The sequence below is a fragment of the Nanorana parkeri genome, unplaced genomic scaffold (genome assembly GCF_000935625.1).
Source record: "Nanorana parkeri isolate BGI_ZX_2015 unplaced genomic scaffold, ASM93562v1 scaffold10, whole genome shotgun sequence".
NCBI classification, from domain to species: Eukaryota; Metazoa; Chordata; class Amphibia; order Anura; family Dicroglossidae; genus Nanorana; species Nanorana parkeri.
This window is the reverse complement of record NW_017306278.1, coordinates 742,439-756,046: the sequence shown is the minus strand read 5'-3', so window position 1 is coordinate 756,046 and position 13,608 is coordinate 742,439. Positions and strand designations below refer to the sequence as shown.

Genomic DNA, 13,608 nt, shown 5'->3' with positions numbered 1-13,608 from the left:
GCGTGGGGGGGGGCGGGGTTTGCCTGAGCTCCAGGAATGTGGAGCCATTTTTCAGGCCGGTCCTGTATTCCCGGGAGGGTCAGGCCTGAGGGAGACGTCTACCATCTTGATTACATATTCATGAGAATGAAGCCAGTTAACTTTAAACTTTTGACATCACTGATTCATCAGGTTTGGTATCCACTTGTGGTTTTAACTAGGAGCTAGTGAAGCAATGGCCTAAGAATCTCTTTGGCCATTTTCGGACAGATGAGGGAACAGTGATGTTACGTTGTATGGTACTTTTAACGTACTGCACGTAGCAAATAATGTCCCTTATTGGTTAACCCTAAAAATATGCTTTCTCAGCCAGGTTCCTCCTGAGGTTGCTAGGGGTTCCTTGAGCAGTGAGCAATGGTGAATTCATCTCCCACCTACACTGACCTCCAATGCAAGGGGACATGTCTATACTGACCTCCAATGCAAAGGGGGCATGTCTACACTGACCCCCAATACAAAGGGGGCATGTCTACACTGACCCCCAATACAAAGGGGGCACGTCTACACTGACCTCCAATGCAAACGGGGCATGTCTATACTGATCACCAATGCAAGGGGGCACATCTGCACTGACCTCCAATACAAGGAGGCATGTCTACACTGACCACCCATGTCAAGAGACAAGTCTACACTGACCTCCAATGCAAAGGGGGCACGTCTACACTGACCTCCAATGCAAGGGGGCACATCTGCACTGACCTCCAATGCAAGGGGGCACCTCTACACTGACCTCCAATGCAAGAGGACACGGTCTACACTGACCACCCATGCCAAGGGACATGTCTACACTGACCTTCAATGCAAAGGGGGCACATCAACACTGACCACTATGTCCGCACAGTGGATGAACTTGCATGCTCAGGGGATACAAGCACACATGTTATTGCAGAGATTCCTTAAAGTGTATATTAACCATTGCTATGTGACTGATGCATTGCTAAGTAATGTAGAAGTCATTTGACTGCTGAATAAAACCTCAAAAAGTTATTTGAAAGCAAATTAAAACATTAACATGACACTGATTGCACATCACGTGCCTGATCTACGCAATGACTGCCAGAAGACAACTGCGTTTATATACATTCTATATTGCATGACTGTGTGCTTGATTTTAGATCTCCACAATTTCTATGCATTTGTGTTGGCTGAGTAGCCATACGGAAGCCACCATTGCACAGGCGCTGAGCAAGGTTAATGCACATTTAGTAGACATGATGTAGTGTAAGGTGTCTGATTATTCTTTGCTATCTCTTATCAGCTACATGACCGATGGCGGGCTGGGCCTGTACACCCGAAGACTGAACCGACTCCCTGACGGAATGGCGGCTGTGCGGGAAACGCTTCAACGGAATGCGTCCACGGGACAGGGGGACGCCGACAGGTCAGCAATCGTATAAACAGTCAACCCTTCTATCCTGTCCATTAATTTATACAGCAGGCACCCTTGCTGCAAGCCTGATTTTAATGTTCATCTGGCATATTTCTACTTAGTATAAGGACAGGTGTCTTTACATGTTCAAGTCTTTTGATGGAATAGGTGACTTTATATATGTGTTCAGTGAATCTAGATCTCTTTTTTTTTTGGAGTAGAGAAGGGTTGGGACCCCTGTTGTGTTTTTACTGCTGTCTGTGTCCCAACTGGTTGAATTTCCCTTTACTTCCTGTGCCTGTGACAACCTATCATGACCTGGAACCTTGTTGGTTTTCCCCTCACTTAGAGAAATTTCCTCTCACTTCCTGTTGTCTAGCCAGGGCAGGAAATAAGGGGAAATCTCCTCAATGGGACACAGACCGTAATATAAACAAACACATTCTAACTATTCCCTACTCTATCTAAAAAAAGGTTTCTGCTTTTGATACACTTTAGTTTTAGGCCAAGTAAAGAAGTCTCGTAGGGTCCCTTGCTGCGTCCATGGGAGAGGCAGTCAGCAATATTTCACGTTCTGGGTCTATTTTTGATCTCTGGCGATGAGCTGAGAATGGCGACATTTGTTCCTTAGAAAGAAAATATTTGCAGGCATTAACCCCTTACACCCCGAGCTCCGTGACCGGCCCCCACTGCCCGTGTTTGTGTAGCTCAGTGCTAACCTTCAGTTGCTATCTATAGAGATTGGGGCCTCTGCGACTTGTGTTGTGTCACTCGCAGAGAAGGACATTCTTCAGAATTGGAAAGTGTTTTTGTGGAATGATGAAATCATGTAATATCAGTGGCAGATAAAAACAAAAAGACAGCAAAGCCACCAACCCGTGACCAGACACAGCCAGGTATCCATCTTTCAAAATGGTTTGGCAGTCAGTTTGCATGATCAGAACTCCTTGTAGTGCCAGTGGCCAGCATTATCTTAGGTTGGGCCTGGAACCAGGCGTGTCCAGATTAGGTTAGTGTTCCTTTTTCAGTCACATTGACTGGTGCACTATATAGCTAAAGGTTTGGGGGCACATGACCATCCCATTCCAAGACCATGGGCATCGATATGAAGCTGGCCCCCTTTGCAGTTATAACTTCTGGGCAGGCTTTCAAAATTTTGGGGGCTATGTGTTGGAATTTGTGCCTATTTGTGAGGTCAGGTACTGATGTTGGATGAGAAGACCTGGCTCACAATCAGTGTTCCATTGCAGTAGGGTTGAGGTCGGGACACTAAGGTTCCTCCACACCAAACTGGTCAAACCATGTTGGAGGAGAAGGCCGGGCTCGCAACTGGCGCTCCAATTCATCCCATAGGTGTTCAGTAGGGTTGAGGGCAGGGCTCTGTGCAGGACAGTTGAGTAACACCACATCAGACTGGTCAAACTGTGTTGGACGAGAAGACCTAGAATGCAATCTGGTTCCCATTCATGCCATTGGTGTTCAGTAGGGTTGAGGTCAGGGTTCTGGCAGGACACACGTTCCTCCACAACAAAACAGTCTACCGTGTCTTTGTGGAGCTGGCTTTGTAAATACGGGACAGTCATGGTGGAACAGAAAAGGGTCTTCACTAAACTGTTACCACAAAGTTGGAAATTGACCATTGTCTACAATGTCTTTGTATGATGTAGTATTAGCAGAACCTTCACTGGGAGAATCTAAACTCAATAATATGGAGGGGGGTCCACATACTTTTGGTCCATATAGGGTAGTTAGATCTGAATGTGTACAACATAACACAGGGGGTATTGGTATGGAGAGTAGTGACTAGGCCTAACTAGATTTATCTGAACAGTCATTCAGCAATATGCTGATAACTGCTACAAGAAGAATGAAGGACATTTGTAAAACAGTTATAGAAAAAAGTGAACAAACATGTAAAAATGTGAAAGTCGCATCAAAAATCATTTTCAGGTAAACATAATAAAAGCCGATAAAGTCATCTGACTCAATTACAATGTAAATATGAGGAATAACTAGGGATGCACCGATACCAGTATTTTGGTAACTAGTACTGATATTTTTTTTCCGGTACTCGCCGATACCAAATACCGAAGTCCCATTCAGGAAGCCAGGCGGCGTGTGATGACTCGCCACCTGGCTTCCTGATTAACAAGGAAGCCGTCCCATGCTTCTCATCACTGTCTGATGAGAAAGCATGGAGCCGGCTTGCTGGCCAATCATGGAAGCTGGGCGCCATGTAATGACGCGGCACCCTGCTTCCTGATTGGCCGGGAGGCCGGCACCGTGCTCCCTCGTCATGAGAGGGAGCATGAAGCCAGCTTCCCGGCCAATCAGAAAGCCGGGCGCTGCGTCATTACACGGCGCCTGGCTTCCTGATTGGCCAGCTTCCCGACCAATCAGTAAGCCTTGCAGTGCATCATTACACGCTGGCCGGCTTCCGGATTGGTCGGGAAGTGGGCTCCATGCTCTCTCGGTACAAGTGACGAGGGAGCATGGAGCCGGCTTCCTGGCCAATCAGGAAGACGGGCAGCGTGTAATAACGAGCTGCCCGACTTGCTGATACAGAAAGTATCGGGCTAGGCATCGGAGCATTTGGGCAGGTACGAGTACTCGCCCAAATACTCTGTATCGGCACCGATACTAGTATCGGTATAGGTGCATCCCTAGAAAAAACCTAAGCAAACCTATACTAATGTAATCCTCATTCTCCCCCAACATTGCCATTCCCACATCCAGTTTCCTGGTGATTATGTCAGAATACAACTATCCAGTTTTGCTTATCACTCCCTACAATGCTGGTTAATTAATACTTCTCATTATAGCGACATGGGAATGTAATCTGGTTCTTGTCATCGCCGGGCCTCATTCTGGATCTCTCTATTGCCGTGTCGTTGTGTACGGTTTGTGGTGGAGGTTCTAGAGACGTCATGATGCAGCTATTAATAGAAACGAGCCTTAACTAGCCATTCCCTAGCTATACATTCCTCGCCGGCAATGTAGTGGTTTGATAAATGGCTGCCCTGGAAGCGGGAGGGGGTCAGCGTAATGAGGACCGCTGGATGAGAGCTCTAAACTTCCTGTAGAGAGAAAACATATCGTACTGTTTCTTAAGTAACCCGCAGGCAGGAGATGGCAAACTCCAGGACTAGCATGTGATCTCCTATCTGTAGGTGGCCACGGGTGCCGCTGGACTACTGGTGGAATCCCCAGTGCTCTGCTGTCTGCCCCCCATTGTTATAAACTTGTATTGCCAGCCAACCCCTGCATACAGGTTTATGGAGCACTCCACAGATGGTCTAATTTAAAGGAGCACTATGAGGCGGGTGAAAATCACTCAGCCCCATAGTTCGAGCCGACGTGCGACGATGAAACTGCCACACGTCAGTTTATAGATCAATAGATCGGGAAGTGAGCGAACACATTGCGTCGCTCGCTCACTTCTCGATCATGTCCCTGCAGACCTGCAGAGAGCCGTGACTGTCACTCACGGCTCCCTGCAGGGATTCCCCCCGTCCGATCCTCCAGCGCTGACTGGCTGAAGGGACAGGCGGGGGGCGGGTACAGCTGGCTCTGCCTCTAGATAGGCAGAGCCAGCTGTCACTCACACAGCTGGGTGGATCCAGACAGTAGTGTCGGGATCCGTCCCGGCTGCGGCGTCTCAGTATACCACGAGCTGTAGCTCTCTATATACTGAGCTTTGGGTGACGGGAGGACGCTAGTTTGTGTCCTCCCTTGACCCTTAGGAGAACTATGGGGAAAAGCCCTGACCCCCATAGGTCTCCTTTAAGAGCAATTGGACTTTATCTGCATGCTTTATCTTCTCTTCATAATATATGGGTGGCCCTGGCGCTCACATGCAAACACACATACACATAGTTCTGTAGTCTTCTGGGTTGACACAGTGAAAGTGATCCTATTTGGTGTCTTTGCTCTTACTATTATATTTTTTTTTTATGTTTGGTCCACTTTAGGGAGTATTGAGTGTGTTAACCTTACGCACAATGCAAATTGTAGGGAATTGCTGGCTGGCAGATGTCTCCCACCCCTCTTCTTATCTAGGAGTTCTCATAGAATGGATACACCAATTAGAAGTATTCATTATCATTCCGCAGAACACTGTGTTTCTTTATGTGAATTCCTTTTACATAGAATGACTGTGTCCTGGGCTGCGTGGGCTTACGTGATCTTTAGGGGTGGATGGATACCTGTGTAGCTCTGGGCCATTCATAGTATGTATGTGTGTGGTGAGTCACAGGACAGTTCCAGTAAGAAAGCAGAAGATTCTCCTGTCATCATCATCACTTCCCGACACCAAAGTAAAGTCCTAATAATTGCCGCCTCATCTTCCAGTAACTTGGATGAGCCGGGAGCCATTCTCTCCCTATAGAAGCACACGTTATTGTGCTGCCCCAGCACAGGAGGACCTTGGAAAGAGAAGATTGTGGTAGAAACGTGACTACTGGGTACATTACATCTTCTACGTCCATTAGGATTACTGGAGTTTGTCTACTAAAGACTCAACTCGGCCTTTCTCAGAAAGTCACCAAAGGAACAATCTGGTAAAACCCATAATATGGGTTCAACATCTTCAAAACCAGAACACAGTCATGGATATGGAGTTCCACTTAAATTCTGAAGATGGAGGTCATGCATTGATCAGCAACATCATGAAGATATGAATATTGAGAAGACAGGTGAAGACGAGCTGTTTGTTTCCTTATGCTGAGGAACGTTTAGCCACAGGGGTTATAGATGACAGTGAAACGCAGAGACTGGCTCCTCGGGGCTCATACACTTTCCCACACCTAGAATACACATTCACACCCCTGTGTGAACCGCCTCTTGTGTCTTTCTCACATGATCTACTCTCTTTCTCCTAGTCTTTGTCCATCGGGGCTGCAGACTGATTCGGGACTTCTCATTTGCTCTTTCAGATATGTAGGTGAAGTGAAGCCAATGGAGAGATAACCGCTATTCTGAAGACAAACAATTAACTCAATGTAATGTATGCTAGATGATTATTATTATACTAATATACAGGATTTATATATAGCACCAACAGTTTGCGCAGCGCTGTACAATATAAAGGAAGACAATACAATACAATTCAAGACGAGATGGTAAAGAGCTTACAATCGATAGGAAGGGGCAAGTGATACAAGAGGTGATAGCTGTGTGGGAGGTCTTTGAGAAAGTGATAGTTCAGTCGTTAGGTGGAGGTGGGATGAGCTTTCCACCTGAGATACGTTTTAAGGGATCCCCTAAAGGCAGACAGTGGGACAGGATGGGGTAGAGAGTTCAAGAGGAGGGGAGAGACTCTAGAGAAGTCCTGGAGTGGAGCATGTGAGGTGCTGACGAGGGAGCTAGAGAGCAGGAAGTCTTGGGAGGAGTTTTAGGTGACATTTTGAGACAAGCTTGGGGCAGAGTTGTGGGTTGCTTTGAGGTTCCCAGATTAACAAACACTGGGTAGGCCGGGTGTACCTACAGCCAAGTGTCCTCTGTGTGCATGTCAACATTCCATGCCTCTTCAGATACCAAGAGCCCAGTACTAGTAGGTTTCAGTGCAGTCTGCTGGCTCAAAAAATGAGATCTCACCTGAAGACGCTTCCCATTCTTGGCACACCACCGTTCCTTCCTGAAAGTCACAGCCTTCTCCTCTTCTGGGAGTGTCTAACTATTGTCTGTACTGGCCTAGCTCTTCCACATAATCTTTTGTGTATCTGTTGGGGGAACAGCAAAGGAGAATACTATAGCCCAGGGGTAGGCAACCTCGGCACCCTGGCTGTGGTGAAATGACAAATCCTATGAGACATTGCAAGACTCTGGTAGCCACAAGCATGGTGGGAGGCCTAATGGGATTTGTACTTCTACCCCAGCTGGTGTGCCAAGGTTGCCTATCCCTGCTATAGCGTGTCACATCCAAGATGGCGGCTCCCAGTAGAAGTCTCTGGTCTTTGGGATGATTATACAATGGAGGCTTTTACAGGTATAGAACATGCCTGTAAAACCATATAGCATTTTGCTACAATGAATGGTGTGGGGACCATTCTTCCTCCAGCAGCTCATCCTTTTTGTATCGCCTGCCCTTTCCTGTTAGATTGTAAGCTCTGTTGGCCACGGCTCTCCTAACCCACCTATTTTGTAAAGCGTTGCACTACATGTTGGTGCTATATATATCCCGTGTAATATATTCAAGCTTTGATGTGACAGAATATAGTGAAGTACATTTACATCGTGGTGACAGACAGACATCTATACAGATCATCGCAGTGACGGCTGCTCGGCGTACCGGTGACAGGCGGGAATTCACACTCACGGCGGGTGATATCACTCCGGCAAGTCTTGACAATCTCCGTGTTCCTATCATGAGACCTCCGGCTCTGTCTGAGATCAGAGAGTGGACTGTCGCCCCCGGCTATGTTATGTCATACTCGGAGGGTGACTTTACAACATACATTGCCCAGCCCAGGCGGCAGTGCGCCAGCCGCAGAACTTCAGACGGCTAACGTTACCCAGAACCCCCCTCTCCAGATCCAGCCAGACAAATATTTGTCGGATTGGCCATGTTAGTCATTGTTTACTGAAGGATTTCTGTGCCGCTTATCACATTCACCGAAGGACTGGCAAAGTTCAGCTCCAGCGTGTAAATACGTCTCTCTGCGATCGGCCATTTCTCACTTTTTATAGTCTTTCATGTATAGGCCCCGCCTCCGGGTGAGTGCACTTGGGGAGGGGAGGGGGGGGAGAATGTCTTCATATAACATTCGGTAGACTTTGAAACTCAGACATACAAAAAGATTTTCACAAGGATAGGCAGGCGTTTAAAGGGATTTAGAAGTCTCTTCCTGCGCCCATAAAAATGCCCAATGAAACTGCACAGCCCCGGGGCACTTCCTCTTCCCAGCGGGTATTATGGGGTAAATTATCTCGTATTTTGTAACAATTAAAACAAAAAAAAGAACTATAAAACTGTTTTGTTTTCAAGCGGTTCTCCGACATGTTAAAAAAAGAAAAGCTTAGCCAAACTCTCCCGTTACTTTAAATGAGGATCTTTGTTGTCTGTAACAATCATTTATGGGATCATTGCATGCGGTGCCGCGTCCTGGAGAGATTCTACGTAAACCCAATCACGGAAATCTCAGACACTTTCCCATGTAAATGTAAATCGGCTGTTTTCTTTAAAAAGAAAACAAAATGCATTCTGGGTGCAGAATGGTGAGTGTGAGCCCAGTGCATTCTGGGTGCAGAATGGTGAGTGTGAGCCCAGTGCATTCTGGGTGCAGAATGGTGAGTGTGAGCCCAGTGCATTCTGGGTGCAGAATGGTGAGTGTGAGCCCAGTGCATTCTGGGTGCAGAATGGTGAGTGTGAGCCCAGTGCATTCTGGGTGCAGAATGGTGAGTGTGAGCCCAGTGCATTCTGGGTGCAGAATGGTGAGTGTGAGCCCAGTGCATTCTGGGTGCAGAATGGTGAGTGTGAGCCCAGTGCATTCTGGGTGCAGAATGGTGAGTGTGAGCCCAGTGCATTCTGGGTGCAGAATGGTGAGTGTGAGCCCAGTGCATTCTGGGTGCAGAATGGTGAGTGTGAGCCCAGTGCATTCTGGGTGCAGAATGGTGAGTGTGAGCCCAGTGCATTCTGGGTGCAGAATGGTGAGTGTGAGCCCAGTGCATTCTGGGTGCAGAATGGTGAGTGTGAGCCCAGTGCATTCTGGGTGCAGAATGGTGAGTGTGAGCCCAGTGCATTCTGGGTGCAGAATGGTGAGTGTGAGCCCAGTGCATTCTGGGTGCAGAATGGTGAGTGTGAGCCCAGTGCATTCTGGGTGCAGAATGGTGAGTGTGAGCCCAGTGCATTCTGGGTGCAGAATGGTGAGTGTGAGCCCAGTGCATTCTGGGTGCAGAATGGTGAGTGTGAGCCCAGTGCATTCTGGGTGCAGAATGGTGAGTGTGAGCCCAGTGCATTCTGGGTGCAGAATGGTGAGTGTGAGCCCAGTGCATTCTGGGTGCAGAATGGTGAGTGTGAGCCCAGTGCATTCTGGGTGCAGAATGGTGAGTGTGAGCCCAGTGCATTCTGGGTGCAGAATGGTGAGTGTGAGCCCAGTGCATTCTGGGTGCAGAATGGTGAGTGTGAGCCCAGTGCATTCTGGGTGCAGAATGGTGAGTGTGAGCCCAGTGCATTCTGGGTGCAGAATGGTGAGTGTGAGCCCAGTGCATTCTGGGTGCAGAATGGTGAGTGTGAGCCCAGTGCATTCTGGGTGCAGAATGGTGAGTGTGAGCCCAGTGCATTCTGGGTGCAGAATGGTGAGTGTGAGCCCAGTGCATTCTGGGTGCAGAATGGTGAGTGTGAGCCCAGTGCATTCTGGGTGCAGAATGGTGAGTGTGAGCCCAGTGCATTCTGGGTGCAGAATGGTGAGTGTGAGCTCAGTGCATTCTGGGTGCAGGATGATGAGTGTGAGCCCAGTGCATTCTGGGTGCAGAAGGACATGAGCCCATTGCATTGTGGGTGCAGGATGATGAGTGTGAGCCCAGTGCATTCTGGGTGCAGAATGAAGAGCATGAGCCCAGTGCATTCTGGGTACACTGTGGTTGGCACCAATCCAGTCCAGTGGTGCATTGCATTCTGGGTGCTCCCGGCTTCCCTATCTGTTTTCCATTACATTCGATTATACCCATTGATGGGAGTCTTGTTTATTTCACTGATTCTTCATAACTTCAGATTCAGTGACCCCCCCCCAGCATCCTTTGACGTGTCTTCATCCCTGAAAGTCATTAGCCACAGGAAATGCCCTCTTTTATCGGGCAGAATAATTACCCGGGGGGAAGGGGCGTGAGAGCTCTGTTCCCATGCTCGAACTCTCCCTGTCAGCAATTCCATCTCCTGAGTGATTGAAAACAAACGTCCAAACAATACAGAAGATTATAATAACAAATGATACACATGGCTGCCTTCCCAGCGAGCGTCTATCACTGGACACTAATTGGCCGGATCGTATGGATGGCCTGCATGAGCTGCCGGGTGCTGGAAATTCCTGGATAGGACCCACACACACATGTCAATGACGACCCCGCCGCTAATAAAGTGCAGAATAACCGGGGGAAGTGACCGCTCGCCTGGAGACCCCATTGTATCCTATCCCAACAATCCGCTCTCCTTATCTTCTGATTGTAACATGTTCTCTTCCCACTCATACAATGTGATAACGATTGTAAGTAGAAGATTCTCAATTCTACCCCCCCCCCCCAATACCTAAAGATGAAATGCTCCTATTGTACAATGTGATTGCAAAATACTCGACAAAAGGCATTCTGACTATATGATAGTTACGTAGTTAGTCGGGTTGTAAAAACACACATGTCCTTGGAGTTCAACCTGAAATGATCCACCTGAACATTCGCTATTCCCAATCTAAAGCTGCAATCTAAATGAACTGTGTGCTCTAGGAATCCAAATGCGTGCGGGGTAACAAAGGAGCCAAAGCTTTTACAAACTTTAAAGCAGAACTCCAGCCAAAAATAAGTATAAAAATGAATATCACATGATCGAAACCAGCTAATAAATCTTCAATCCAGAGAGTTCCCCTCCGGTACTTTTTTCTGCCACTAGATGTCCTCAGACTTTCTCTCCCCTTCCCACTTCCGCTTCCAGCCTGTGACTGGACAGTAAACAGAGATAGAGAGCTCATCTCTCTATCCCTCTGCTCTTTCCTCCTATCAGCATGCTTCTTGTGAGCACATGAAATGATTGACTTCTTGTATTGCCTCTTCCTCTCACACTCTACCAGGTCACATGCAGATATTTACACTGTTTGCATCTCATAAATACATTTGATAATGTCAGGATGAAAAAAGACGGTCGAGTCCACCCAATAGATGTTTTATTGAATACAGCGCTGCATCAATTTATGCACCAATTGTCCATCTTTAAAATCAATGTCTGTGTATGATGGAGTACTAACAGAACCTTTCACTGAAGACACCTGAACTCATCCACATGGAGGGGGGTCCACATGGTCCGACAGACTCCACCCATAAGCGGAATCTGACTTTTTGGGTGGGCTGACCCTTTAAGCAGCGCTTTATCCCCTGGAATCGGCCCCGGCTCTCTCGTCATCAGACCTGTAAGTCGGCTTCCTCCCTCCAGCACCGCTGACACACACACAAGTGATTTCATCCGCTCGGCATCTCAGCTCGGCCTCTAGAATTTCATTACCTGCAGCTTAGCGTCTGTTTCGCCGCCTGGCCTTGTAACCCGGCAGTAAATCCGCTTCCTCGCGCCCCCAGAAAAGACCCCCCCCCCCCCTCCTTTTTGGTTCCAGTCCCGCCGCTGGTGTGAGCGCCCCCAGTAAAACAGTTCGGAGCGGAATTCCTGAATGTATAACCAGTTGGCCTTCCGTGGAGATATGTGGCCGCTGTGACGTCATGTTTTGTGGAGCCGCCGTAATACCGCGATTAGGCCGAGATTATAAACAGCTGCGCGTAATCGAACGGCTGCTACGCGGACACTGCGGATTGCCACGCCGGCGGAATAAAGGAAAGGTAAAGGACGACTCCGACCCAAATAAAACCATGGCCAAGGAACCTAAAGCCGAACTCCGGCCAAAGATAACAAGATAAAAATAAATGGCCCATTCAGAGATAAAACAAGAAAACTATCGCTGCAATATTCACCTCCAACATAGAGATTGTCCTGCAGTGCTTGTTGTCTGCCACTAGATGTCCTCAGTCTGATGACCAGCATCATTCAACCCACTTCCATCCTGGACCCGCCCCCAGCCTGTGACTGGACCATGAAAAGATAAGCAGCTGACTCACTCGCTCACTTCTCAATCTATCCCTGCAGAGATCCGTGACTGTTACTCACGGCTCCCTGCAGGGATTCCCCCCTGTCCGATCCATCAGCGCTGACTGGCGAAACGGACGGGGGAGGGGGCGGGTACAGCTGGCTCTGCCTCTAGATAGGCAGAGCCAGCTGTCAGTCACGCAGCTGGGAGGATCTCGACAGTAGTGTCGGGATCCGTCCCGGCTGCGGCGTCTCGGTATACCGCGAGCTGTAGCCCCCTATATACTGAGCTTTGGGTGACGGGAGGACGCTAGTTTGTGTCCTCTCGTGACCCTTAGGAGAACTATGGGGAAAAACACTGACCCCATAGTTCTCCTTTAAGGCTACGTTTACACCTAACTGCTGGGGTGCATTGCGGTACCGTGCGTTAGTGTGCACTGCATCAGGCAGCACATTCCACATGAACGCATTTCAACAGCCCAGAAATCAGATCTGCACCTTTTGTTGGCAGCACAGCGCAACGCAGGTCAGTGCAACTCAGTACACCTGCAGCAGCACGTTGCCTTGGGGTGCTATTCAGAGTCAATGGTGCGCCATCGTAAATAGAGCATGGTGCAGTGCATTGCAGTATCATGCATGGGACCATGCACATCCCTGTAATGCAATAGTGTGGATGGAGCCCATTCACATTCTCCTGTTGATGTGCGTTACATTAACGCAGGCCATTCATTTTAAATGGACTAACGCAGAAGAACGGACAAAAAAATGCAGCTTTTCTTGGATGCAGTATATCACAATGCACGAGGATGCGTTACCATGCATAGGAGTGCGCTGCGACACCTGTGTTGCTTTCAAATATACACATATAACGCATGCATTACGGCAGCTCAAAATTGGGATTGGTCTCACATTCCTCGTTCTTGATGATTTTACTGTGGCAGCGCCTCCACATTGCCAGGAATGGGGAATGATGAATCCAGTAGGTAGCAGCTTTACCCTCCCGGACTGTGACCGGATCTCTCCACCTTTCACTGGGCTGTCACATCCCTCCACACTGCGTTCCCCGATCCCCCTCCCCAGCCCGTCCAGCTCAATATTTGCTCAGCAGATTCCCAGAGAGCTCAGCACGGCCCCCTGTTCATTTGCCTATCCTGCCCCAGGCTGCGGCCCGCCGGCACTGAACGGGTTAACAGCTCAGAGATCAGATTTCCTGACTGAGAAACTTTTGAAGTTTTTTTTTTGCACTGGGAGACTTCCAGTGATTGTCAGAGCTTCCCATGTGCTGCGGACAGACGCAGAGGATATGATTGTGTACAGAGATCCCTGTCCTCAATGAAGGTGTCGGCTCCGATGTCAGAATTCGTCAGCGGACGACAGATCGGGACCCTCCGATGGACGGCGAACGCAGACAGGTACGGGCTAATCC

General features: G+C 48.5%; 1 protein-coding gene across 1 annotated transcript in view; it reads left to right on the top strand.

The window, feature by feature from the left end:
• NAV2 (neuron navigator 2) overlaps positions 1 to 13,608 on the top strand; it is a 224,746-nt gene that overhangs the window by 138,995 nt on the left and 72,143 nt on the right. The window contains exon 12 of the mRNA XM_018554770.1: positions 1,298 to 1,420. Within this exon, the coding sequence (XP_018410272.1) occupies positions 1,298 to 1,420 (123 nt within the window). The remainder of the gene's footprint in view (positions 1 to 1,297; positions 1,421 to 13,608) is intronic.